The following is a 25,751-nucleotide window of genomic DNA, read 5'->3' as shown; positions in this document are numbered from 1 at the left end:
ATTAAAGCTATTGTATTCCACGTCCTGAATTTTCTCCAATACACCAGAGTTGCTATACCTGTGTGATGTGTTTGCATAAAGTGGGTGCAGCTGTATGGCTAATGCTCAACTTTCAATACACTCATTAACAGTCAAAATCACCAATATTTTAATGGTTAAGGATTTGGGGGTATAATAAAACATCTGGGAAAGATTTTTTTCTTGACGTTCGAGATTAGAATTTCATTTGGTACAGAAGCAAGTCGATTCTGTAGACCACTGATGTTTTTCTCTTCTTTTAACAAAGCTTTAAAAATGTGTGTTAAGCTTTTTTATGAAAAATGTTCTATAACACCTTACAAAACTCATACTGACCATAACTAAATTTTATATCAATTATTCAGCCAGCATTGTGAACATAACACACATTGGTAGGCTTTCACAAGCTAGTATGGGTCGCATAGCTACTGCTCCGAAACTCAGCAGCTCTAAACAACTAATTTTGTAGTTTTTAATAACTGGTTTTTGTTGTTGTTGTTTTACTAGTTTAGTAGTTTGTCTGCATCTTCTCTCTCAGGCTGTCACTTTTGGGGACTGATCTAGACTTGCCTTGACAGCTGCTTTCAAGTATAGTTTAGGAAATGAGATAACCAAACTTGTTAAGATTATTTCCAGAGTAAAAATCATTTCTTGTCATCCATTTCGGTTATCAGAGGATAATATCTGGGGCTTAATATTTTTGCTATATTTTGGATACTTGTACTTACCAGCAAAGGAAATTCTGGGTAAATAAGATGATAATCGTATGGTATATTACAAATCACTGATGAAGTTGAATGTAAAATACAGAGATGAGTAAAAAAAAATGAGTAGTCGTTATGCTGAGCAAAAGGCTAAAGGAACTTTCCAAACTCATCTGTATTCACTTGTGTGAACAGTTTCCAGAGTTTTGCTCTCATCTGTGCCACGTGTGAGAGTATATACTATACACATTTCAGTATATGAATGCATACACAGAGGATTTCAAAAGCATAAATGTCAGTTTTACTACTAGTAAAACATTTACAAATATAGATTAAAATGTGATCATATTGTCTCAGTTTGGTAAAACCACACTGGAAGGCAATAATGGATCATATGGTCACAGTGACTGCAATCTGGATTAAAGTAGACATTCTAAGCAGACTACTTGTCCCGGGGCTTGAGAAAAGTGAATGAATTTTAACATGTTATTGGAAATTTTAAAATATTGCTGAAACGAAAGACTTCAGAGGCAAGTTTTGAAGCAGAGATTATCTGATTAAATATTTACATGGCATGGGGGAAGGGGAAGCTGGGACGAAGTTAGAGAGTAGCCTCGACATATATACATTACCAAATGTAAAATGGATGGCTAGTGGGAAGCAGCTGCATAGCACAGGGAGATCAGCTCTATGGTTTGTGACGACCTAGAGGGGTGGGATAGGGAGGGTGGGAGGGAGGGGATATGGGGATATATGTATATGTATAGCTGACTCACTTTGTTGTACAACAGAAACTAACACAACGTTGTAAAGCAATTATACTCCAATAAAGATGTTTAAAAAAATATTTACACGGCAGAGCAGGGGATGAGGCATAACTACAGGACCCTGGCACTCCTCAGTCTGAAGGCATTTTTATCAGAAATACCCAAACCAGTAGGGGAACATGGCAAATGTCTGATTCCTATGCCATGCTTCAATATTCTGATATTAAAATTCTCATTACAAATAAACGTCCCCATTATTTGAACATGTGCTATATACAATATGTGGCTAAGATAATACCTCTAGTATAATATTTTGGAGCCTTATCATGCAGTGCAGAGTAGATAATGCCCTGAAAGAGTAAGCCTCAAGTAATTCTGGGTGTTATTTTTAAGCATGTATTTATCACCTCCTCTGTGTCAGGTATAAGCACTTGAGATAATGATCATGAAAATGAGGAGAAGGAGATTGGTTGGCCTGGGCTTCCATTCATACCCCATTGCCTCATTCCCCTGCTGACTGCTTTATTTTATGAGTTCCCTGGGCCTGGCCCAAGTTGCAACTTGTGGGTTTAGAATAGACGCTTGTTATGGACTGAGTGTTTGGGTCCCCCCCAAATTCATGTGTTGAAGCCCTACGTCTGATGCAATAGTATTGGGCGATGGGGCCTTAGGGAGGTAATTAGGGTTAGATGAGGTCATGAGGGTGGGGCCCTCATGCTGGGATTAGTGCCCTTGTAAGAAGAGACACCAAAGAGCTTGTTCTCTCTCTCTCTCTCTGAGAGCACACAAAGAAGAGGTCATGTGCGCACAAGCAAGATGGCAGCCACCTACAAGCCAAGATCAGAGGCCTCAGAATGAAACCTACCTTGCCGGACTTCCCAGCCTCCAGAACTGTGAGAAATAATTTTCTGTTGTTTAAGCCACCCAGTCTATGGTATTTTGTTACGGCATCCCAAGCTGATTAAGAATTACCTGGACTGTGGGTAAAGCAAACTAGCCTAGACTGGGATCACAAGTTATTGTGGCCACCATGCTCTAGACAGTTTCACTAACTGGATCAAACTGCCAGTTATTAAATACAGAAAGAAGTAGACAGGGGATTGCCCTCCTAGACTTTATTTAGAAAAAAAAAACATCTGAGGGTGATTTTTTTCCCCTTAGTTGAATGGCAAATCGATAAAGAATTGTGAATCTGCCTATACACTGACCCCATATAATGACAACATGATTTCACCACCAATTAGACCAAATATCCTAAATATCTCTGAACTTTATGATTTGGCCATTGAAGAAAGCTAGAAAAATCAGTTTATTAAAAAGATTGTTTTGAAGCTGAAAAAACAAAAAGGTAATGATTTGTGCACAACTCTGATCTTGGTCATACATATATTTAAATCTTTTTCAAAGTGAATATCTGGGATTTAACTAGAAACATATCAAAAAAGGAAAAATGTCTCTTCTGCCCACACAGTTATTGATTTAAGCAAGAAAAAACATAAATAAAATGAAATGTATTATTTGGGTAAAGAAAAATACATAATTCTAAGTTTCAGTTGTTTTATAAATAGTTCTTTAAATTCACCCATTGATAAGTCTTTCTAAGCAATGAGTCAGTATCATCCTTTACACACAGTAGACAACATATGTGTGTGGGGGTATATTGTTTAGCTAAGAGGATTGAAATTAATTTTCTATTTCAAATCCGATAAGCATAACAGAAGAAGTATGTGAAGTAAAACTTTCTGAGTAAGGTGTAGTACATTTTAGTGGTCCTAAATAGGTCATATGAGATCCATGATTCTCTTGGGAAAGAGAAGAAAATGAGAGAAACAAACCTCTGTGAATAAAATGAGCTAAAATTTTATATTTTTGAAAAGTATATTATACAGTGATTTTAAGGAAATCATGTATATTCAGAACTTAATAAGAACCAAACTGTTGACAGTAAGCACCATAAATTCCTCCAAACTGACTCAAACCCAGGACTTACTGTCTAAGAAACTAAGATGAAGAATGCATGTGTGTTTGCAAGAGTGCAAATGTGCAGAATTCACCTTGGAACATTTTTAGTCACAGTGATCATGTAGATGTTTCCCCAAAAAAGATTTGATCAAAGTTTTTGAGACAATAGCCCTATTCCAGTACCACCAGTGATAAAATACTTCCCAGCAAAATGTGCTTAGAATTAAGTAGAATCATTTTTTTAAATAAGCAGTTAATACTGGCTAAAACCTTGTATGTAAAACATATATACAAATACAGTAAGAGTGATAGTTGATTTATTTTAAAAATTTTTATTGAATGATTTTTAACAGATTCACATTATAAAAGAATATAACTTGTGCTAAATTTCAGCTATTTTCAACACCATTTACAAAATCACTTTTTAACATAATCTAATCATGTATTCCTTTGCATACTAGTCAAGGGTATAACTTCCCCTTATTACAGAAAATAATAACAAGTAAAATAAATTGGAACTCAGGCAGAATCAATGACTTGGGTGTGTCCCAAGAGAAGAGCGTGTACCCTAGACACTACCAGGAAGAGCAGCCCAGAAATAAGGTCTGCAACTCCTGAATTTTGTAGTGCACTCAATTACAAATCACTAAAACCCTTTAAACATAATGGCCTGACCTAAACCGCTTGTACAACCATTCAGCAAATATCTGATCATTCAAGAAATATGTATTGAGTGTCTACTCTGTGTTTTGCCCCAGGGCAGCCACTGGACTCTGTCTGCTGAGGCTGCCATGATGGCCCCAGTGTGTGCACCGCCTTGGTCCCTAATGAAAACGATCAGAACTTTCTTTTAAAAACTATATTCATAAATTATACTCACTTTTGTTAAAGGGACATATCCAAAATCGCTAGTCAGAGAATTCACCAAAATAATATGTCTGTGGCCCTATTAAGAAAAGCGAACTTTGTCAAGGGGAAGAAAGGCTTTCTCTTAAAAAAGACGATAGAATTCCTTGTCTCAAACTATAACACCTCATTCGTAGGAGACTGTGTAGCTGTATAGAATGATGTGGCTTTCAACACCTGATCATTTATTAACTTTGGAACTGTCTTCCTACGCATACTTGAAAAGTCCATATTCTGAATACTAGTTAAATAAAAACTTGAGATCTTAAAATGTCTCAGTTTCCCTGTTTTTAAATTAGATTTATTTCATAGAACAAAGTAGTTCTCCCTTAAATAATAACACTTCAGTTGGTATTTTTTTAAAGCAGTAAAACTGTTAATAGTTTTGTTTATAAAGCTTGCTGTTCATTGTAATTCTTAAAAAAAAAAAAAAAAGAGGGCTTCCCTGGTGGCACAGTGGTTGGGGGTCCGCCTGCCGAGGCAGGGGACATGGGTTCGTGCCCCGGCCCGGGAGGATCCCACGTGCCGCAGAGCAGCTGGGCCCGTGAGCCATGGCCACTGAGCCTGCGCGTCCGGAGCCTGTGCTCCGCAACGGGAGAGGCCACAACAGTAAGAGCCCTGCGTACCACAAAAAAAAAAAACAAAAACCTAAAGTTTCTCAGACCCAATGGAAAACACAATATAAACATGGAGGGCATGAGCTGAATGGGTCTACCTCAGAGTAGTACAAACTGTGTTATAACTGTCTCAAACTTGATTCTAGTCGTCCACCTCTGTATGTGCAGTTTCACATTGAATACACAACCAGCACCCTATTGGCCTCTTCTTAGAGTAGGACCCTGAGGGTTAGTCCATTGAGAGATCATATTATTTATGATACCAGCTTGAAATTTTAAAGAGTGTCTAATCTTTAACAAGGCAGAAAGAAACAAAAATTTTCCCACCAATGAAACTTATCACCACGTAAAGGAGAATATATACTTGGCATTGAGGTGTCCATCTAATTGTAGGATGCGTACCTACACCTTTTAAAAATGTATGAAAAGCTCCTAATTTTGAAAAAATAAACATGTTGAAATACTATGGATAGGGTTCAAGTCCAAGCAAAACCTATGAAGTGATCTTTACTAATCAGAACCAGTTTTCTCTGCAATGTAGGTCATCCACAACCTCGTTTCAGGGATCCGTTAGCCGTAGGTGCAACTGGCATCATCCCCGTGCATCCAGAGGCAGATCTGGGCGTACTTGAGGGGCGTGATGCGCACGGCCACGTTGTAGTCCTTCTGAACTCCGTTTATGTCCACCCACTGGTGGCCGGAATAGACCGCAATGATTTTGCGTTTCCATCTCTTTTTGTCCAGATCTTTCAGACGCAGATAGACCCCAGAGCCAGTGGAGCCCGACTCGGCATCGCAGTATTGATAGAGAAGATCATTGGATTCATCGGACACGCTGCAAAACCGGTAGACTAACTGATCTGCCCTGTCGTGATCAAATCCTGAGAAGTGGATCATTCCGCCGGGCAGCTTCTTGACGGTGGGACTGATGCCCAGCTCCATGTATTTCTTTTTGTGAGCACGCTTCAGCTCCAGAAGGGCGTAGTCATAATCCAAGGCTGCATCTCCCCTCCCTCCTCTAGCCCAGCCTTTGGGGATGTGGGTGTTCTTGACCCGGGTCCACTGGAAGGAGGGCATCCCGTCAGCGGCTCTCTGGCCCCGAGCAGATTCCTTTCTCCTTCTCCCGGCCTTGGCGCTCTCCTTCAGGTTCTCTCTGCTACCCTCTCTTCCAGCACCACCCCTTGCTTCCCTCCTGTTCCTCCTAGAACCTCTATGTTTCTTGCCACTACCTTTATTTCTCATCTTCAACAACCCTACCCTTAGCTTTTTGCTACCTTTGATGTAGTCGTTTCCGTCGTGGACACAATGGGCAGCTGTTAGGACGTGGTTGGGGGAGATGAGGATACCACTGCAGCCCGTGGAGAGCTTCACGGCCGTATTGAAAGGGAAATTTGTTAAGAATCTCTTGTCCAAGATGCTGAACCTGCTGTCAGTGCCGTACACCTGTCTCTTTCTCCTCACAGGTGCTCCCTGGGCAGTGAGATTTTCATGTGGCTCAGGGACCCAACCTTGAACTTTCACTCTGGTCAAGGTTCGGGTGCCGTTCTCAAAGACAGTCTCATATGAGAGAGAGTCTTCCAGGTCAGAAAGGTTGGGAGCCGGGAGTTCTTTCTGGCATTCGATGCCACACGCTTGATTTAACACCATCTTAGCGTCTGCTTCAAAGGTGGGGCTGGTGAGATGGAAGGTCCTTTCACTGACAAGCCGGGGTATTTTTCTCAAGTGCCACATAAAATCCCGTTCCATTTCAGATCCATCGATGAGAGTCCACCCAAGGGTGGAAAGTATCAACCAAAATAGCGTTGTTTCCATTTTGTTCTTCTATGTTGTCCTTTAAAATAGAAAGAGAGGCTTTATAATGGTTTCTTTTAAAATATGTTACTTATCATTCATTCAGGGCTTGGGTCCTAAAGGTAGCTTCACCACAAATAGGAGCCCGTATTCTCACTGTACTTAGATTTTACTGAGATTAGATAAACACCCTACTAAGTAGGCTCATACAGACATCCAAAATCAGTAAATTGTTTTCACTCAGACTGCCCTCCACCAGCCCTAATCCCCGTGCATCCTACCCCCATCTGCCATCTCCCCCTCTTTCTCCCCTCTTTCAACCCAACACATGGGAGAATAAGAAGGGGTGGCACACTGGGGTCCTCTGTTGCATAAGCCACACCATCTTCCTTCCAAGGTGTCCTACAACCTTATCTCCAAATGATTTAGAAATAAAGATAACAGCAGATGTCCGGCCCTTTCCCTGAACTCAGCTTCTTAATAAAAGCAGGGATCATAAATTCCTCATCTCTAGAATGTAAATGGCTAGCACAGAGCTCAAAAAAAGCATTCACTGGAATACAATGAATTTCCCTTAATCACGGCTTGCAGACCAAGCTGATTGATGGTGCAATTAAAATCATAGGATAACATTCTAAAATATTCAGTAGAGATTTTAGAAGTAAATAAATGGGCTCCTCTGCTGTTGACCTGCTTTGATTTTCACAAGCAGAACCCCTGATCGTAAAAAGAAAATACACAGCACAGGCCCTTTTATCTGAAAATAAGCAAAATGTACCCTGCACTTTTTTTTTTTTTTTGCCGTACGCGGGCTTCTCACTGTTGTGGTCTCTCCCGTTGCAGAGCACAGGCTCCGGACGCGCAGGCTCATCGGCCATGGCTCACAGGCCCAGCCGCTCCACGGCATGCGGGATCCTCCCGGACCAGGGCACGAACCCGTGTGCCCTGCATTGGCAGGCGGACTCTCAACCACTGCGCCACCAGGGAAGCCCAACCCTGTACTTTTTTTAAACAAAGTTGTGCTTAGAACTACCACCTAAGCAAAGCACCACGCAAAAATACTTTATAGTGGCATTTTACTTTATATTAAAATTGTAAGAATTTATGGAGCACAGGCGATGGTTATGAATTTGCTACTTGGGGGAACATGGTCATGATGAAATATAGTCCCTTTCATCCTGGGTCTCTCATATGAAAACTGTTTAAATTGTATAATACCTCTTCTATTGTCTACATCTTCTTGCCTTCATTTCCTGCTTCTCTAGGTTCACTGGTATGTACATCTGTTCCTAGAACTGACTTTTGTCAGTTGTTGCTTGGTGAGAGAGGGGGAGTAGTACTCTTTGGAGCAGCAGTTTGGAAATTTGTAAGCTATGTTCCAAGTTGTTTTTAACTAATAGTTAAAATATCCAGGCTTAGCACATGATTTGCACTGTGTATAAAGCAGAGGCAGTTCAAGGTTAGATTATTCCTACAGTACCTTCACTCTCAAGGCTTTCTCATAAGCTTTCTTTGCTTATCAAAGAAAAGAAAGCTAATAAAGAATGTCAGGAATGGCCCACAAAGCAGGGTACACCCATAAGATCCTGGGAGCTGGCAGGAAAAGCCAAAGTTGTGTCTGATTCAGAGCCGAATATGGGCATCTCTTGATACAACAGAGTTCATTTTGCCATATACAAGTACAGAATTTTATTAACAAACTAATAACATTCTTTTGATAAAACAAAAACATATACTACATTAACCTCTTTGTCATTTAAACATGATCTATTCATCAAAACATGACAATTAATTTGAATGATCATACATTGGAACGTGTTAAGCAAGTTTAGAATAATCTTTACCATGACTTGGCATCAGCAAAATTATGTAGAAGTTTTGCAATTTCCATTTTTTTCTATTTGCTCCCAGTTGAATGCTAAGTAATGGTGATTCTGGTTAATATTAGTATTGTTTGCTGAATAGCTTGTACTTCATTTTGGAGACAGGGCATTCTTCTGTAGACTGATGGATATTGTCCAAAAAATCAGTAAACAATATACTTGAGAAAAAAATCCACACTCGTGTCACAATATTTTCTAATCATTACCATGGCAAATTTGACTTTACACAAAGCAGTAATTATATCAGTAATGATTTTGTTGAACCACTTAGTATTTTCTTTTGTTGCCTTTTTATGCAATTTTCATAATGAGTATTTCATCCATTTTATTTAATTGGATTGGAATGACAAAGGCTAACAACTCAGTAACTCTACTGAGACCTTGAAATTGTATGTTTAACTGGGTGGTTCCCAAGATGAAAAGTTATGTCTTTCCAAAAAAAAAAAAGCTAAAATCATAGTTATTTGCTGCCTCTTAGTTTATCAACAGGCCATAATAGATGATTTAAAAAAGATGTATACATATCTTTTTATCTACTTGATTCTTAGCAAAATTTCAACGAAGGGAGTTTTTTGATGTGGGAAACAAGTTTTAAAAATTGATTTTTTATCTAGCTCTATGTGATAACAGCTGTTCATTATGTACTTAATATATGATTACAGCAAAGACTGAGAATCAGCCAATTACCCACATTAAAAAATACACAGGATCACTTTGTACATTTTAACACTTGGTAATAATGATCTGTGCAGTAATAAATGTGTGAAAGGCATTCCTAGGCAAAAGAGAGAACGTCAAAATCTTGGTGGTGTGGTATTGCTTCCACAGTTAGGTTTTGTTTTTCAGATTTGGGTTTTTTTTTTTTTTCCAGTGTTGTTTAATTTAGTCTTGCAAATTTTTAGCTAGTTAGGATTTAGATTGGTAGAATGCAAATATTAAGTTATAACAGACCAGATGGTATTTTGCTATACAAATAATTGACCTAGAATATGAATCTCAAATTTAGAAGTTCCTTTATTCCTTACCAAATAAAACATGTGCCCTGTGCATTAATTCTGTAGTCAGACTTTTAAGAAAATCCCATGTAATGGTTAGTTTTATGTGTCAACTTGACTGGGCCACAGGGTGCCCAGATATTTGGTCAGATATTATTCTGGGTGTGTCTGGGAGGGTGTCTCTGGATGATATTAACATTCGAATTGGTAGATAGAGTAAAGCAGATTGCTCTCCCTAATGGGGGTGGGCCTCATCCAATCAGCTGAAGACCTACATAGAACAAAAAGGCTGACCCTCCTGTGAGTAATGGGGAACTCCTTCTGCCTGACTGCTTTGAGCAGGGAAATTGGTTTTTCTCCTGCCTTTGGATTCAAAATGAATTTTGAATAAGATTTTGTTAGTAAGATTTTGTTAGTAAGATTCTGTGCTTGTGAGTGGCAAAATAAACTCTGTCACATCAAGGGATTCCCAGGTTGTAGTCCCCAAACCAGCAGTGTCAGCATCCCCTAGGAACTTGTTAAAAATGCTAATTCTCAGGGCCCAACCCAGACCTACTGTTCAAAACTCTCCAGGAGGGGTGTGGGTTCCCAGCTAGGCATGTTGTACACAGCCCTCCAGGCAATTCTGATACTCAGTACAGTTTCAGAACCACTTCAGCAGCCAAGGTCCTGATGTAGCAGCTTAAGCCCCTCCCAGAAGGTGGACTTTCCAGGGATGATTGCTTAACCAGGTTTCAAAGGACCTCTGCTTCATCTCTGTGTACAAAATAAATTCATTCTAAACTTTGCTCTTTTACTATGTTAGCAACTGTTAATATTGAATGGTTCCTCCTTTAATAGAAAAAAAAACCATACTTTTACATAAGTGATTTAATAATACTTCTGAAAAGATTCAAATTCAATAGGCTTGTGTGTAACGCCTCTGATGTTACAGATGCTACAGATGATGCAAGAGTGTTAGTTGGCCAGCCCTATCTGGTGCCCTTTGAGGGACTCAGCTGCAATGGAGCACAGGAATAAAAGCCATGCCCACATTTATCCTTGGGCACGGGAAGGGCAGAGCCTTGTCATATGACCTCAGAATCACAGTAATAAAGGACAAGGATTTAGTAAGCCTGTCTAATTTGGCCTATAATTTCAAACTGAGCAAATGTCTCAGGACACTTCCTTTTGGGAAATCTAAGTTTGCCTTGTGGTAAAACGTCAATGTAACGTAAATGATAGCTCTTCCTGATAGAGCAAGCCATGGCTCAGTGGATACATCTATAGACTCCCGTCATCCAAAAAGCACTAACTAAAGAGACACGGTCCCAGCTGGTGGAGCAGTTACAGTATTTTGAAAGCTTTAATGTGCCATGTCTTCCCTCATTCTCCTCCTTTTTCCTGTCTTCCATTATAATTGTGACCTTCCCTGTCACTTTCCAGATGGCTTGGATTTGGGGCTTCAGATTCCAGTTTTGGTTAATAAAAGTGAGGTTGCAGTCATGGCTCTCACCACGAGTCAATGTACACATAGTTAATTATGGGTTGGACCATGGAGATGAATGGAAGGGAAGAGAATTAGGGAGGAAGCAAGAATACCAGGATTTATAGATGAATTCTTACTGATGAAGCAGGTATTAGTCCACATTTCTACCTGGTCTGCACTATTAACAGAAATGACCACCCGTAACTACTAGAGATAACTTACTATTGCTTTTGTTTGGTTGCTTGCTTGTACTTTCTTAGAAATGTGAATGCTGATAGTATTTAGAATATTTGGGTATCTCTACCAGCATAGTGGTTACAAGGGCAGACCAAGGAGTAAGAAGACTTGGGTTAAGTCTCATCTTTACCACTTACTAGGCAACTGAATATGGGCAGTTTATTAAGTTCAATTAAGTTTCCATTCTCTCATCTGCAAAGTGAAGATAAGAGTAATCTCAACTTCATAATGTAACTGTGAGAATTAAATAAGTTGATATATGCAAAGAATTACCACTGAGCCCAGAGCATAGACACAATCAATAATAAGTTCTTTTATAGTTATTATTCTACCTTAATGGGTGAATTAATATCACTTTAAAACATTTCATCATATAAGGCAAAGTTATAGCACTTTTAGTTTTCTAGAAAGTCAGTTTTACACTCAAATATTTTTATTTCAGGATAGTTCCTGACACACTCTCAAACTCCGTTTTTCTTTGTTTTGTTTTTTGTTCAAGGACAGCTTCACTTTAGAGACTTCTCAAATGAATGCTTTCCTAATTACTCATTTCTATGAATATCTGTGGCTTTGTAATATGTTTTTCTCATTGCTATTAAACTTCAGTGTGATTAAACATTACCCAGCCACAGAACACTTGAATTGCATTTCCCATGTCTTATTTTTAGCCTGAATCTACCCTAAGAATTCTGGAACTGCAACAGGCCCTCAGCCTAAAAAGAAACAGTCAGTGTCAGAATAATTACTCTAAGGGAGCGATTTACAGTGAAAGAAAAACCTAACTTTTTGAGTGAGTCTTCTAGAGTGTATAGAATTTTACCATGGCATGACATAATTACATTTTCAGGCTCAGTTTCTCTTTTGTTTTTTGGTTTGTTACCCTTTAAAGTTTATATTTTAACTTATGTCAGGCAGATGAAAGAAAGATTAGATGACCTTGCTATATTAAACGTTTTGAATGAACTATTTTTCTTGTAAATGAACATGAGCTGATTCACCATCCAGAATCTGCACCAGGTGATAGAGTCACACTTACCTGGGCCATTCTTTTCACCTGGTCCCTTGTAATGGACAGTGAAGTAGTTGCCCTAGTTCATGTGTATAGTATGCTGCCTTGGAACATAATTTTGCATTACTCTGTCAGACACTTTCTGGGGGGCTGATATGGGTCAGGGACCACTCAGATCAATGACCTCATAGGGCCAACACCAACTTCTACCTTAATGTATATTAGGACCCAGAAATGACTGCATAACCACTTTTGACAACTTGCCTGTTCTTTATTTAGCCATTCATGATCCCAGCCACTCACCCCTCCCAGCATCACTGCCTACATTTACACATGTGCACGAATGTGAAAACACGTTCCAGCTATCTCCCTCCTCGTCCAGTTTCATCCTCCACCTGCTCGGTCAAGACTGACACACAACAGGTAGACATTGCAGTCCGGACAAGATACTCTCTTTATCTGCAGAGAGAAGTGCTGGCTTAGGCAAAAGGCCAGGGCAGGAAAGGAGCATTACTAGTGAGAGCAGACAGGTGGGAAGTGAGCATTAAACGGGTCAGGTTTTGGAGAGCACTTGTCGAACTTTGAGTCTCTTTCGCAAATTGGGAGCAGATGCAGAGGAGAAGTGGTTGGGAGTCCGCCTGCTGATGTAGGGGACCCGGGTTCGTGCCCTGGTCCGGGAGGATCCCACATGCCGCAGAGCAGCTGGGCCCATGAGCCATGGCCTGCAGAGCCTGAGCGTCCGGAGCCTGTGCTCCACAACGGGAGAGACCACAACAGTGAGAGGCCCGCGTACAGCAAAAAAAAAAAAAAAAGCTAGAAATGAAGAAGGCATGTGGAGAGCCGAGATAGGCTGAAAGCTAGGCTTCTGCACCAGTCAGCCAAGTTGTGAATGCAAAGAAGTTCTTGAAGGAAAGTAAAAGAGCTACTCCAGTGAACACACAAATGATAAGAAAGCAAAGGAGCCTTATTACTGATAATGGAGAAGGTTTCAATCGTCTGGATAGAAGATCAAACCAGCCACATATTCTTTTAGGCCAAAGCCTAATTCAGAGCAAGGCCCTAACTCACTTCAATTCTCTGAAGGCTGAGAGAAGTGAGGAAGCTGCAGAAGAAAAATCTGAAGCCAGCAGAGGCTGGTCCATGAGGTTTAAGGAAAGAAGCCATCTTCATAACATAAAAGTGCCAGGTGACACAGCAAGTGCTGATGTAGAAGCTGCAGGAAGTTCTCCAGAAGGTCTAGCTAAGAGAATTCATGACGGTGGCTACATTAAACAACAGATTTCCGATGTAGATAAAACAGCCTTCTATTGGAAGAAGACGCTATTGGACTTTCACAACTAGAAAGAAGTCAGCGCCTGGCTTCAGAGCTTCAAAAGACAGGCTGACCCTCTTGTTAGGTGCTAACGCAGCTGGTGACTTGAAGCCGAAGCTAATACTCATTTACCATCCTGAAAATTGTATAGCCCTTAAGAATTATGCTAAATCTACTCTGCCTGTGCTCTAGCGATGGAACAACAAAACCTGGATGACAGCACATTTCTTTACAACATAGTTTACTGAATATTTCAAGCGCACTGTCGAGACCTACTGCTCAGAAAAAAAGATTCCTTTCAAAATCTGACTGCTCACTGATTTTGAATTTTGAGAACTGTAATTTATATTTTCTTTTTATTTATTTTTATTTATTTATTTTTGGCTCGTGGGCTTAGTTGACCCGCCACATGTGGGATCTTAGTTCCTCAACCAAGGATCTAACCTGCGTCCCCTGCATTGGAAGGCGGATTCTTAACCACTGGACCGCCAGGGAAGTGCCTATATTTTCTTTGATAATACACAAAAGTTTTGAGATGAACTGATTCTAAGTAACTGAATCTAATTAAAATGGACTCTTAACCCAGAAAAAAATATATTACTGCTCACTGACAATGCACCTGGTCACCCAAGAGCTCTGAGGGAGATCTACCATGAGATTCATGTTGTTTTCATGCCTGCTGACACAACATCTGTCCTGCAGTCCATGGATCAGGAGTCATTTTGGCTTTCAAGTCTTATTATTTAAGAAATACATTTCGTAAAGCTACAGCTGCCACAGATAGTAATTCTTCTGATGGATCTGGGCAAAGTTAGTTGAAAAATTTTGGAAAGAAGACACTATCGTAGATGCCATTAAGAACATTCATGAGTCATAGAGGTCAAAATATTAACATTAACATGAGTTTGGAAGAAGTTAATTCTCAAGGATGACTTTGAGGGGTTCAAGACTTCAGTAGAGGAAGTAACTGCAGGTATCATGGAAACAGCGTGAGAACTAGAATTAGAGGTGGAGCCTGAAGATGTGACTGAATTACTGCAGTTTCATGATAACACTATAACAGACGAGGAGTTGCTTCTTATGGGTGAGCAAAGAACGTAGTTTCTTGAGATGCAATCTACTCCTGGGGAAGATGCTGTGAAGATTGTTGAAATGACAACAAAGGATTTAGAGTGTAACATAAACTTAGTTGATAAAGCAGCTCAGGAAAGAAGTTCTGTGGGGGAAATGCTATCAAACAGCATTGCATGCTACAGAGAAATCGTTCATAAAGGAAGAGTCCATCGATGCAGCAAACTTCAGTAGTGTCTTAATATCAAGAAACTGCCACGGCCGCCCCAGTCTTCAGCAGCCACTGCCCTGCTCAGTCAGCAGCCATCAACCTCGAGGCAAGACCCTCCACCAGCAAAACGGTTATCACTTGCTGAAGCTCAGGTGATGGTTAGCATGTTTTAGCAACGAAGTGTGTGTTCAGTTGTTGTATACATTGTTTTTTAGACATAATGCTATTGCACAGTTAGCAGACTACAGTAACTTTTATATGCACTGGGGAACCCCCAAAATCACGTGACGCTTTGCTGCAATAGTCACTTTATTGCAGTGGTCTGGAAATGAAGCCATAGTATTTCCAAGTTATGCCTGTAACACATCCTAATGTGTCATATGTGACTATGTTCCTGACTTGGTAAAAGAGACTTTGCAAACGTGATTTAGTTAAGGATTGTGTGATGAGGAGATTAGCTCGGGTTACCCAGGTGAGCCCAATGTAATCACAGGGATCCTTCTGAGAAGGAGGCGGGAGGGTCAAGAACGAGAAGGATCTGTGAAGATGGAGGCAGAGGTCAGCGTCAGGCAGGACCACAAGCTACAAAATGCGGGTGGCCTCTAGACGCTGAAAAGGTAAGGAGACATTCTCTGCTGGAACTTGCAGAGGAGAAGGCAACCCTGCTGACCCTCTCTGGACTTCTGGCCTCCAGAATTATAGGATACTGGGTTAAGTCACGAAGGTTTTGGTAATTTCTTACAGCAGCAATAGCAATATACTTAGAAAGGTAAAAACCTAGTTTTTAAAACGGCCTGCCCTGGTTGTTTGGAAAGAAAGAAGTAGTGGGGAGTGATATAAGGGGGAAAAGAACGTTTGGTTCAGAGACTTAAACATAAATGAAAATGTTCATTTTTAGGAAAATTATACAGACACACAACTTTAGAGCTAAAATCAGAAGATCGTGATAAAACATTCCTGTAGCATGCAGCAGTATTGCTAGGGAGAATCAAGAATTGGAACAGGATAGATAAATTTGTTTATTCGACAAATACAGTGCAGTGCTGTGCATCATTTCATAAGCCTCTTTCCTTGCTTATGAAACTCTGTGATAAGTCCTCCTTAGCCATCGAGTTGGACTAGAAAATTTCTAAGATCTCTTTTAGCTCTAAAGTCCTAGATTAAATCACAAATGAAAAAGACACAAGTTAACTTACTCATCACTGAGCCTCAAGCCGCTTCAATCCCTAGTCCCGGGTGAGGGGAGGGGTGGGGGGAGGTGGGTAGGAACTTGCCTGCTATCCCGACTTCTACCACTAGATGGCGAAGCTAGCCTGGTGATGCCCAATCTAAGGTCCCACGCTTAAGATGGTTTACGTTCCTTGAGGTACAAAATCGAATTTATTTTAAAAGCATGTAGGATTCATGGGAGGGATAGAAGTCTAACTGGCTAACAATATACTAGATGGTTATCACATAGAACTGATCACATTTAGAAAACCCACCTCCAGGCCACAGAGCCCAACCGGATGAGCTGAGGGCTGATAATGCTGTCTACAGCCAGACGTCTGGCAGGTGGTTTCCCAAAACCATTGTGGTGCCAGCACACTTCCACTATGACCTCGGGCGCTGCTAAACAGTCCCCCAAATGTGCTGCAGTTCATTTCAACAGGAAGAAAAATCTTCAGCCTGTCAAATATTTCCCATGTCTATCAACTACTTAATAATTCACTTGCAAAGGGTAAGCTCTCCACTGATTCTATGCTGAAAATAAATGGCAAGGAAGTTCATTGACAATATGCCAATTGCTATTCAAAATATCATACCATAGCACTGTCTTCAAGTTTAGTTTCAGGAATGAGACAGAGTAATGTCTGCTTGAAAAGTTTCGCAGTAGTGGAGGGAAAGGAAGATGGTAAAGTTACACAGTTGATTACTTTACAGTAACCCACAACTTCTGTTTCTCATCATAATAAAAAAATAAAACTTCCCTTTGTTTTTTAAGCTATTTTTCCAGGACCTGTATATTTCAATCCGGGCAATGGATATGCTGTGTGTAAATCAAATTTGGGGTGAATGGCACTGAGGGAGCCCCAAGGGAACCCTCTGCTGGCTCTCTCATCCACTGACATAGGAAATGCACAGCGTATGGCTCCTGACTTACGTTTTATCTTGCAAGTTGGCCTTTGAAAGCGAAGAATATCTGGAACTGTATTAGGTTTGCTACTCTTCAGGCTTTAAAGCATCTTACGCTCACTGTGCTTCTAGCTAAGCAAACATCTGTTAAAGCTTGTGAAGCTTTTGAAAAAATATTAGTTAAGCAAAGTCATAAAATAATAACATTCATACTTAACTTTGCTGTTTCCAATCTCTCATCTCAGATTTCTCATGTGCAAAGTTAACCCAGGCGAAGTAGCTTCAGCCTCCAAAATTCTGAGTCTGATCCCGCTGTTAAAATGCAATGTGCTTGCCTTGGATAGTTGAGCATTGGGCAGAGAAAGGTAAGTAATGAACTCAGCAGGGGAAATTAACTCACATTAGCAATGGATTACTTTAACATAATATGCACATTCTATGTGCCAAGCACGAGGCTAAACAAGCTCACGTTTGAAAACACAGAAAAGATTCTTAAAAGTGTGCAGGTTTCCAAGCTGTCTGGAGGAAAAACAGGAAGAGTATCCACATCCGACCTCTTCTCACGTTAAAGGAGCTCTTCTAGTTATGTCCTAATAAACATAAAATTCCATATGATGCTCACACACTACTTTCAAGCCTAGATGTCTTACTTGGCTGGAATTTTAACCTTCTCTCTTCTAAATTATATACCAGATCCTAAGCATAATTCTCCAAGCAGCAACATATGACTTCTATAACTCTCTGTGGAGACAAATGCACTTGGGATAAAATGAGAATTTCAGAAGTGAGAAGAGATAATAGAAGGGAAAAAAAACACCTAGACAGGATATGCAGCTCCTTTCGAATCAATGACAGTGTAAAAAGGTCAGAGGAATCAGGCAGGAAGTGTTTCTACAACTTTTCAAAAACTTTTCTGATAGGGCTTCCCTGGTGGTGCAGTGGTTGAGAGTCCGCCTCCCGATGCAGGGGACATGGGTTCGTGACCCGGTCCGGGAGGATCCCACATGCCGCGGAGGGGCTGGGCCCGTGAGCCATGGCCGCTGAGCCTGCGCGTCCGGAGCCTGTGCTCCACAACGGGAGAGGCCACAACGGTGAGAGGCCCGCGTACCGCAAAAAAAAACCAAAACCAAAAACAAAAACTTTTATGATAGAAAATTTCCAAAGTAGAGAGAAAGCTAGAAAGTAGAAAATCACAACCCCACATGCCCGTCATCCCGCGGCAACAATTACCAATATTTTGACAATCTTGTCTCACTCAGTTGTCTTCCCCCACCTTTTTTTTCCCTAGAGTATTTTAAAGCAAGTCCAAGACTTTTCAATTTCATTTCATCGTCTCGCTTAAAAACTGTTTTGCGCTGCTCCTTTTGCTGACCTGTGCAGCCAGGTTGATGAGACAGCGAGAGATTCCTAGCTTTCATAGTAACTCTGCCAAAGAGGCTTTCAAGGACACGAGGCTTTCCAGGAATGCGTTTTACACCTTTTTTCAATGGCATCTGTTAATAATCATAAAAATAAAGAGGGTCCCCTCTGGTAGTGCTTAACTAGAAAGAATTTCATTTATATTCCAATGCAAACAATTTTACTGTTGATATTAAACGGTGCAGAGGCCGACACAAAGAATTGCCTATTTGGAAGAGTAGCTTCTTTGATGACTTAAAACTGCTAAGTTTGATCCCTATCTTTAGAGCCCTTCAAAGAAGCTCTCCCCGGGTGGGTCCTGCCTTTCTCGGGGGAAACTTCCAGGTTCTAGGGTCTCGCCCTGTCCGGGGGCGGGGGGGGGTCTCCATCTTTACCTGCGAAGGTTACTCGGTCCCGGGGGCGCTGCCCTTGCTCGAATCAAAGTGCCCCCGAGGCAGTCACCGACGCTGGCGAGGCAGGAGGGCAGGGGTGCAGCTGCCTCGAGCCTCGGGACAAGCCGGAGTCAGAGCCTGGGCGCCCGGCCACCGCCCGCCAGCGTCGCCGGGAGCTCGCGGCTGAGACTGCGGGGAGGCTGGAGGCAAGCTGAGCGCGGCGTCGCGGAGGTGGGAGGGGAAAGGGGGCGGGGACCGGGGCGGCCGCGGGAGGGAGGGGGTGTCGGAGGAGAAGGGAGAGGAGGAGGGGGTCAGGCGGGGAGGAGGAGGGGGGATCTGGGGAGGGTTTACAAGGAGGTGCGGGGCGGACCGAGCAGCCTCTCACCCCAGCGCCTCTGCCCCCAGCATTAGGAAAAATTCATGAGTGGGTTCACAAGAGATGTCTGTCCCTGTGCTAGCGTGCATCCCTTAAATAAGGTTAAGAAGATACTTCCAAGTGTGTGCTTGGATGGATTGGGGAGGGTGTTCGGGACTGCTTCTTTGAGTCCCAATCCCCCGGCTCTTAGACCCCAGCGTCTACAAGAACCAGGGGCGTTTCCCCAACCCCATCGCAAGCCTGTCTCCGCCCGGGACGCGCTCTCCACAAGGCAAATCCTGCGTCTCAGGCTCCTGCAGGCGCCCACATCCAAACTGAGGACCTGCGACCTGCCTTGGGCTGGGATCTGGGTCACCCTGTAAGCATCCCATGCGGCCTCCAGGGGGAGCGCGTCAGTTTCTGTCTGTCCTGAGGCTAGTAGGCTTTCTCTACTTTGGACGAGCCTCCTTTAAGATGTTTGCCCACCTCAGACCCACCAAAATTCTAATCACATCCTTTCTTACTCTCTTTATTCTCCTCCTTAGGAGAGGTGCTCCTTTGGGGTGGGAGCTGCGTAACGAAGGGGACTTCATTTATTCAACATCTACTGATCTTCTACTGGGTGGCAGGTCTGAAGCAAGATGGCACTGATAGAAAAATGAGTTGAAAAATTTGGTGCTGGCCCTCAAGGAAGGAAGGTCAAATAAGTGCACAAATATTTATAACACAAGGTCTTAGCATGTCCCATAAGACTTGGCTCAGTAGTGGTTTATTGCATTTCTCAAGTTTTTATTTATTTTTTTAAGCAATGAGATTAGAACATATATACAATTGTTTCCTGTTTTTCCACTTAGCATTTTCATTTAGGCGCTTACCCATATAATTAAAATCTATTAATAAATTTTATCTGGTGTAAAACAGTTAGTTCTGAAGCTCTCTGTCTCACCAGTTAGATCATAATCTTCAAATGCATCTTTGAATCACCACCCTCTACCACAAGGGCTGGCATATAACGGCTGCTGATTATGTGCCGAACTTAAAAAGTTTACTGGTGAAATGGAGTGTGGGGAATTGAGAGAGGAAGCCCAGAACTCAGAATGGGAAGTCCCGTCTGACACTAAACAGATATGCCCTGGGCCTCAGCCTCTTCATCAGTAAATTGAGAAGGTTGCACTGGAGGAGTTCTACAGTTTGTACTTCTCAAACATTTTGGGGGATTCTAGCACTGCATAAATCCAGGAGGATTTAGTGTGGACGCAGGTCTGATTCCTCTAATTCCGTCAGCACCCCTATTGACATCACATAAAGCCAACTTCATTCAATGCTCTCACATTTTCAGGGCCCCCTTCCTGAGCCTTTTGCCCCAAGCCATCTTTTTTCCCCCAGTTTTACCGAGATGTAATTGACATGTAATATTGTGTAAATTTAAGACTTACAATGTGATGATTTGTTACACATATAGCGAAATGTTTACCACACAAGGTTAGTTAATACATCCTTTACTTCACATAATTACCATTTTTTAATTGTTTTTATGGTGAGAACATTAAAGCTTTACGTTCAGAGTAACTTTCACAATACAATATTGTTAACGATAGTCATCAAGCTGTGCATTAGACCCCTGAAACTTATTCATCTTATAACTGAAAGTTTGTGCCCTTTGACCAACTTCTCCCCATTTCCCGCATCCCTCACCGCATTGAGTATTCCTGGCTCTCTTTTCAAATACTGGTTTACTATATATGTGTTGGTTTATTTCTGGGCTCTTGATTCTGTTCCATTGGTATATGCATCTGTTTTTGATGTATAGATATTTAACTAGATTGGTTAAATTTATTTCTAAGTATTTTATTATTTTGGATGTTATTGTAAATGGGATATTTTATTTAATTTTGTTTTCAGATAGTTCATTGTTTGTGTATAGAAACACAACAGATTTATGTAGGTTGATTTTGTATCCTGAAACTTTAGGATAGTTTATTAGGTCTAAGGGTTTTTTGAAGTCTGGAATTTGCTCTATACTGTACTACTCTATACAAGATAATGTCATCAGCAAACAGAGACAATTTTACTTCTTCCTTTCTGATTCAGATGTCCTTTTTTTTTTCTTGTGCCTAATTACTCTAGCTGAGACTTCCAGTAGTATTCCAAACAAGAGTGGTAACAGCCTTTATTATTTATTGCTGTGGGCCTTTATGATGTTGAGGTATGTGCCTTCTATACCCAATTTTTTGAGAGTTTTTATCATGGAAGGATGTTGAATTTTGTTAAATGCTTTTTCTGCATCTATTGGAGTGATTGTATGATTATTGTCTTTCTATTAATGTAGTGTATCACGTTTATTGATTTGCATATGTTGAACCATCCTTGCCTTCCAGGGATAAATCTCACTTGATCATGATGTATGATCCTTTTAATATGCTCTTGAACTCAGTTTACAAATATTTTATTGAGAATTTTTACATCTATATTCATTAAGGACATTTACCTGTAGTTTTCTTGTGATATCCTTATCTGGCTTTGGCATCAGGGTAATGCTAGCCTTGTAAAATGAGTTTAGGGGTGTTCTCTCCTCTTCAGTTTTTCTGAAGAGTTTGAGAAGAATTGGCATTAATTTTTAATGTGTTTAGCAAAATTCACCTGTGAAGCCATCTGGTCCTAGGCTTTTCGTTGTTGGAGGGGATTTAAATGCTGATCCAATCTCCTTACTTGTTATTGGTCTGTTCAGATTTTCTATTTCTTCATGATTCAGACTTGGTAGGTTGTATATTTCTAGGAATTTATCCATTTCTTCTAGGTTGTCCAATTTGTTGGCATATAACTGTTCATAATACTCTCTTATGATCCTTTGTATTTCTGTGGTATCAGTTGTAATGTCTCCTTTTTCATTCTGATTTTATTTGAGTCTTCTCTCTTTTTTCTTGGTAAGTCTAGCTAAAAGTTTGTCAGTTTTGTTTATCTTTTCAAAAACCCAACCTTAGTTTGAGTAAAATTTTCTATTTTTTTCTAGTCTCTATTTCATTTATTTCTACTTTGTTATTTTCTTCCTTCTACTAATTTTGGGCTTAGTTTGTTCTGATTTTTATAGTTCCTTGAGGTATAAAGTTAAGTTTGCTTGAGAGCTTTCTTTTTTCTAAATGTAGGTATTTATTGCTATAAACATTCCTCTTAGCACTGCTTTTGCTGGATCCCATAGGTTTGGGTATGTTGAGTTCTTATTTTCATTTGCTTCAATATATTTTTGACTTCCCTTTTAATTTCAACTTTGACCTATTTGTTGTTCAGAAGTGTGTTGTTTAATTTCCACATATTTGTAAATTTTCCAGTTTTCCTCCTGTTATTGATTATCCCCCCGCCACATGTTTTTGATGTCACAATATACATTTTTATATTATGTATCCATTAACAAATTACTGTAGCTATAAGTTATCTTTAGTTCTTTTGTCTTTCAACCTTTATACTAGACCTAAGTGGTTAACACATCACCATATCACAGTATTAGAGTATTCTGAATTTGGTAATTCAGATGTGTGTTGTTTATTTCTGTATGTTGTCATGTTTCTAGTTGGCAGTCTTTCATTTCAACATTTCTTGTAAGGCAGGTCTAGTGTTAATGAACTCTCTCAGGTTTTGTTTGTTTGCAAAAGTCGTTATCTTGCGTTCACTTCTCAAGGACAATTTTGTTGAGTATTCTTGGTTGGCAGCTTCTTTCTTTTTTTTTTTTTTTTTTTTGCGGTACGCGGGCCTCTCACTGTTGTGGCCTCTCACGTTGCGGAGCACAGGCTCCGGACACGCGGGCTCAGCGGCCATGGCTCACGGGCCCAGCCGCTCCGCGGCACGTGGGATCCTCCCGGACCAGGGCACGAACCCGTGTCCCCTGCATTGGCAGGCGGACTCTCAACCACTGCGCCACCAGGGAAGCCCAGGCAGTTTCTTTCTTTTAGCACTTAGAATATCATCCCATTCTCTCCTGCTCTGCAAAGTCTCTGATAAGAAATCTGCTGAGAGCCAAGTGCAGAGGTGTGCACTGGCGCCAGCCCCAGGGGGGCATGGTAGCTCATTGGCTCAGGCCACTGGGGTCCACAGAATTGACTTGGTGAGCACTACAAGAGGTCTTAAGAGGCTGCAAGGAGTCTTAAGAGGTTGTTTCGCTCCCCAGCAGCATCTCCAGGTCCAGCAGCTAGGGACCGGGGCAAGTACGGGTAGTGGCCAGAGCCAGTGATACACACACACTTGGCTGTGCGGGACCAGCTGTAGGCACCTGTGTAGTGGCGGGGGGGTTGGTTGCCAATGTACACGTAGTGGTGGGGGCCAAGGCAGGCAGCAAGGGCCGGGGCCAGTTACTGGTTCACTGGCAGCTGCGGAGGCCCTGGCTATCGGCGTGCGTGACTGTGGCTGCTGGCTCTTGTCATGGGCACACGGCAGTAGAAGGTGGTGATGGAGGTTGGGCCCGGAGCATGCAGGTGCACTGGCTGCCTGTGAGCATAGTGCAAGCATGTGACGGAAAGACAAGGCCAGATCTGGGCCCACCAGCAGCTGCAGGGGCTCTGACTTCGGGCGTGCTTTTCCATGTCTCACCGTCTGCCCCCCATGCGTGCACATGACAGTGAAGTCTGGTGATGGATTGCATGCGGATGCACAGCTAGAGGGACTAGCCGTGAACACGCACACAGTGGTACTGGTCGGTCTCTGGGATCTAGGCTGGTGTCATGTATTCTGGCAGCCAGAGAGGCCTGCAGTGGCTGTCGGTGTGGCTCCGGGGCTCTGGCAGGATTTGGGGGGGTGATGAGCAGGGAGAGACTCGGGTAGCTGGTGTCAGCAAACAGGAACACCTGTGGGACGACAGCCAGTGAAATCTGCAGGAGGTCCATGGTGGCCATGCTGGCGGTTGGTTACTTCAGTGGTGAAAACTGTTGGGTTTATCAGCAAAGCAGGTCACCGAGAACGAGGATCACGCCCACTGGGTGGCTGCCACCGGTAGCCCCTGCTTTGCTCCCTTGTTCCTAGCCGTCTCTAATTGTCTCAGCTCTGTGTTCCCTGGGCAGGGTGAAACCAAAGCAGAACCTTCATGGGGTGATCTGAAGGGCTGGGGAAAATGGTAGCTCACCTCACTCTTCCTTCCCCTATGAAGGCAACTCTTTGTAGCTTGGTGTGGGAAACGGTCAGCCATGAGAGCAGGCTGCAGACATGCCAGGCATGCCGCCGCTGCTCGAAGGGACTGTGCCTACTTGTTCCCCTCCTTGTTCCACCCCATGGGAGATAAATCACCAGGGCCCAGAGATCAGAAAGAATGTAAACTGAGACAAGCAAAGCTGTCTCCCCCCTGCACATGCAGGTTATTTTTGATGATTCTGGCTTTATGGCTTTTCTCCCAGGGAAGTTAACCTTGAGCCCAGACAGTCTGTAGATAATATAAACCACCGTCTGGCAGCCTTCCTTTTTCTAGTCTATATAATCTGCAACTGTAGCGCAATAAAATTTGCCTTGCAACCGTCAGTTGTCTTGGTCCTTCTGACCCCATTCGTCGGTGCTACTTCAGTTCCTTACCCCTTCCTTTCTGACCCTGGGCGGTGAGATCCTCTTTCTCCGGCTGGTCCGCGGCAGCTTGGGTGTTCCCCTCCTTGTGCTAAGAGCTGCCACCTTGTGTGTGTGTGCATGTGGGGGAGTGCAGGGGGGAAGCAACAAAGCAGACAAAATGAAGCTGTCTTCCTTTCCTTTTGAGGTGGTTATTCTCAGGGGTTTTGTTCCACTGTTTTGCTGTTCCGTTTTCTTAAGTGGACTCCAGAGCTCCTCCAGATCTGTTTTTGTTCACTGATATCCATCCTGATCTCTGTGTGGGTGCAGAGGCTGGAGCCTCCTGTGCGGCCATCTTGGTGACATGACTCCCCCATCTACCCCAAGCCCCCTCGTACTCTATTTCTGGATCTGATCAAGGTTGTCTTAGCATCAACTGGAAACTTTTAAAAAATTAATTAACCAATTTATTCATTAATTTCTAGCTTTACCTCATCTGGCCCTGATGCGTGATAAATACTACTCTGCTTTCAGGATTCTGGCTTCTCTTTATCGGAATTTCTTCTCCTGGCTTCATCCAGTCCCTCAGGTTTTCTGTAGCCTTGGGTGAGCCATTCAGACACCTATACCAAACTATCTCACAAAAAGGTCCTTTGCCAACCCCTCAAGTTCCCCATTCTGGTCCTGTTACAATGATCCTTCAATTTTCCAATGCTCGTCAACCAGTTTTCTTTGTGAGAATGAACACTTCATACAATATGAGTGACTCCTACCATTTCAGAAAATGCACTGTAGGGAATACTGTTGTCAGTTTAAAATAAAACATGAATAATGAAGTTTCTAGGCTTCTTTCCCCAACATTCCTAGGCTTGGTCTTTTAGTGTTGTGACCAGCATGACCGGAGATTTTATCCAATTACTTTCAATACAGCCCAAGCCCTCCGTTAGTGCAGGAGTAGAATTCATAATTACCTACCCTGTGTGGGGCCTCTAGGTTATGAGCTCATTGGTATACCCCTCCAAAAAT

At 41.9% G+C, this 25,751-nt stretch overlaps 1 protein-coding gene across 1 annotated transcript; it reads right to left on the bottom strand.

The window, feature by feature from the left end:
• Positions 1-3,836: 3,836 nt before the first annotated feature.
• Positions 3,837-18,985, bottom strand: PRSS35 (serine protease 35). The gene is made up of 2 exons (XM_029223993.1): positions 18,860-18,985; positions 3,837-6,805 (listed from the first exon to the last, which is right to left on the bottom strand). Exon 2 carries the CDS (start codon positions 6,784-6,786, stop codon positions 5,545-5,547), a length of 1,242 nt encoding a protein of 413 aa, XP_029079826.1. The 5' UTR covers positions 6,787-6,805; positions 18,860-18,985; the 3' UTR covers positions 3,837-5,544.
• Between the last annotated feature and the right edge of the window lie 6,766 nt (positions 18,986-25,751).

This window comes from Monodon monoceros, unplaced genomic scaffold (genome assembly GCF_005190385.1).
Source record: "Monodon monoceros isolate NGI ecotype Baffin Bay Population unplaced genomic scaffold, NGI_Narwhal_1 Super_Scaffold_15, whole genome shotgun sequence".
Classification (NCBI taxonomy): Eukaryota; Metazoa; Chordata; class Mammalia; order Artiodactyla; family Monodontidae; genus Monodon; species Monodon monoceros.
This window is presented reverse-complemented; position numbering and strand designations above follow the sequence as displayed.

What these genes read in the sequence shown, in the direction of transcription:
- PRSS35 (XM_029223993.1), bottom strand. Translation starts at nt 6,786, where the DNA reads ATGGAAACAACGCTATTTTGGTTGATACTTTCCACCCTTGGGTGGACT.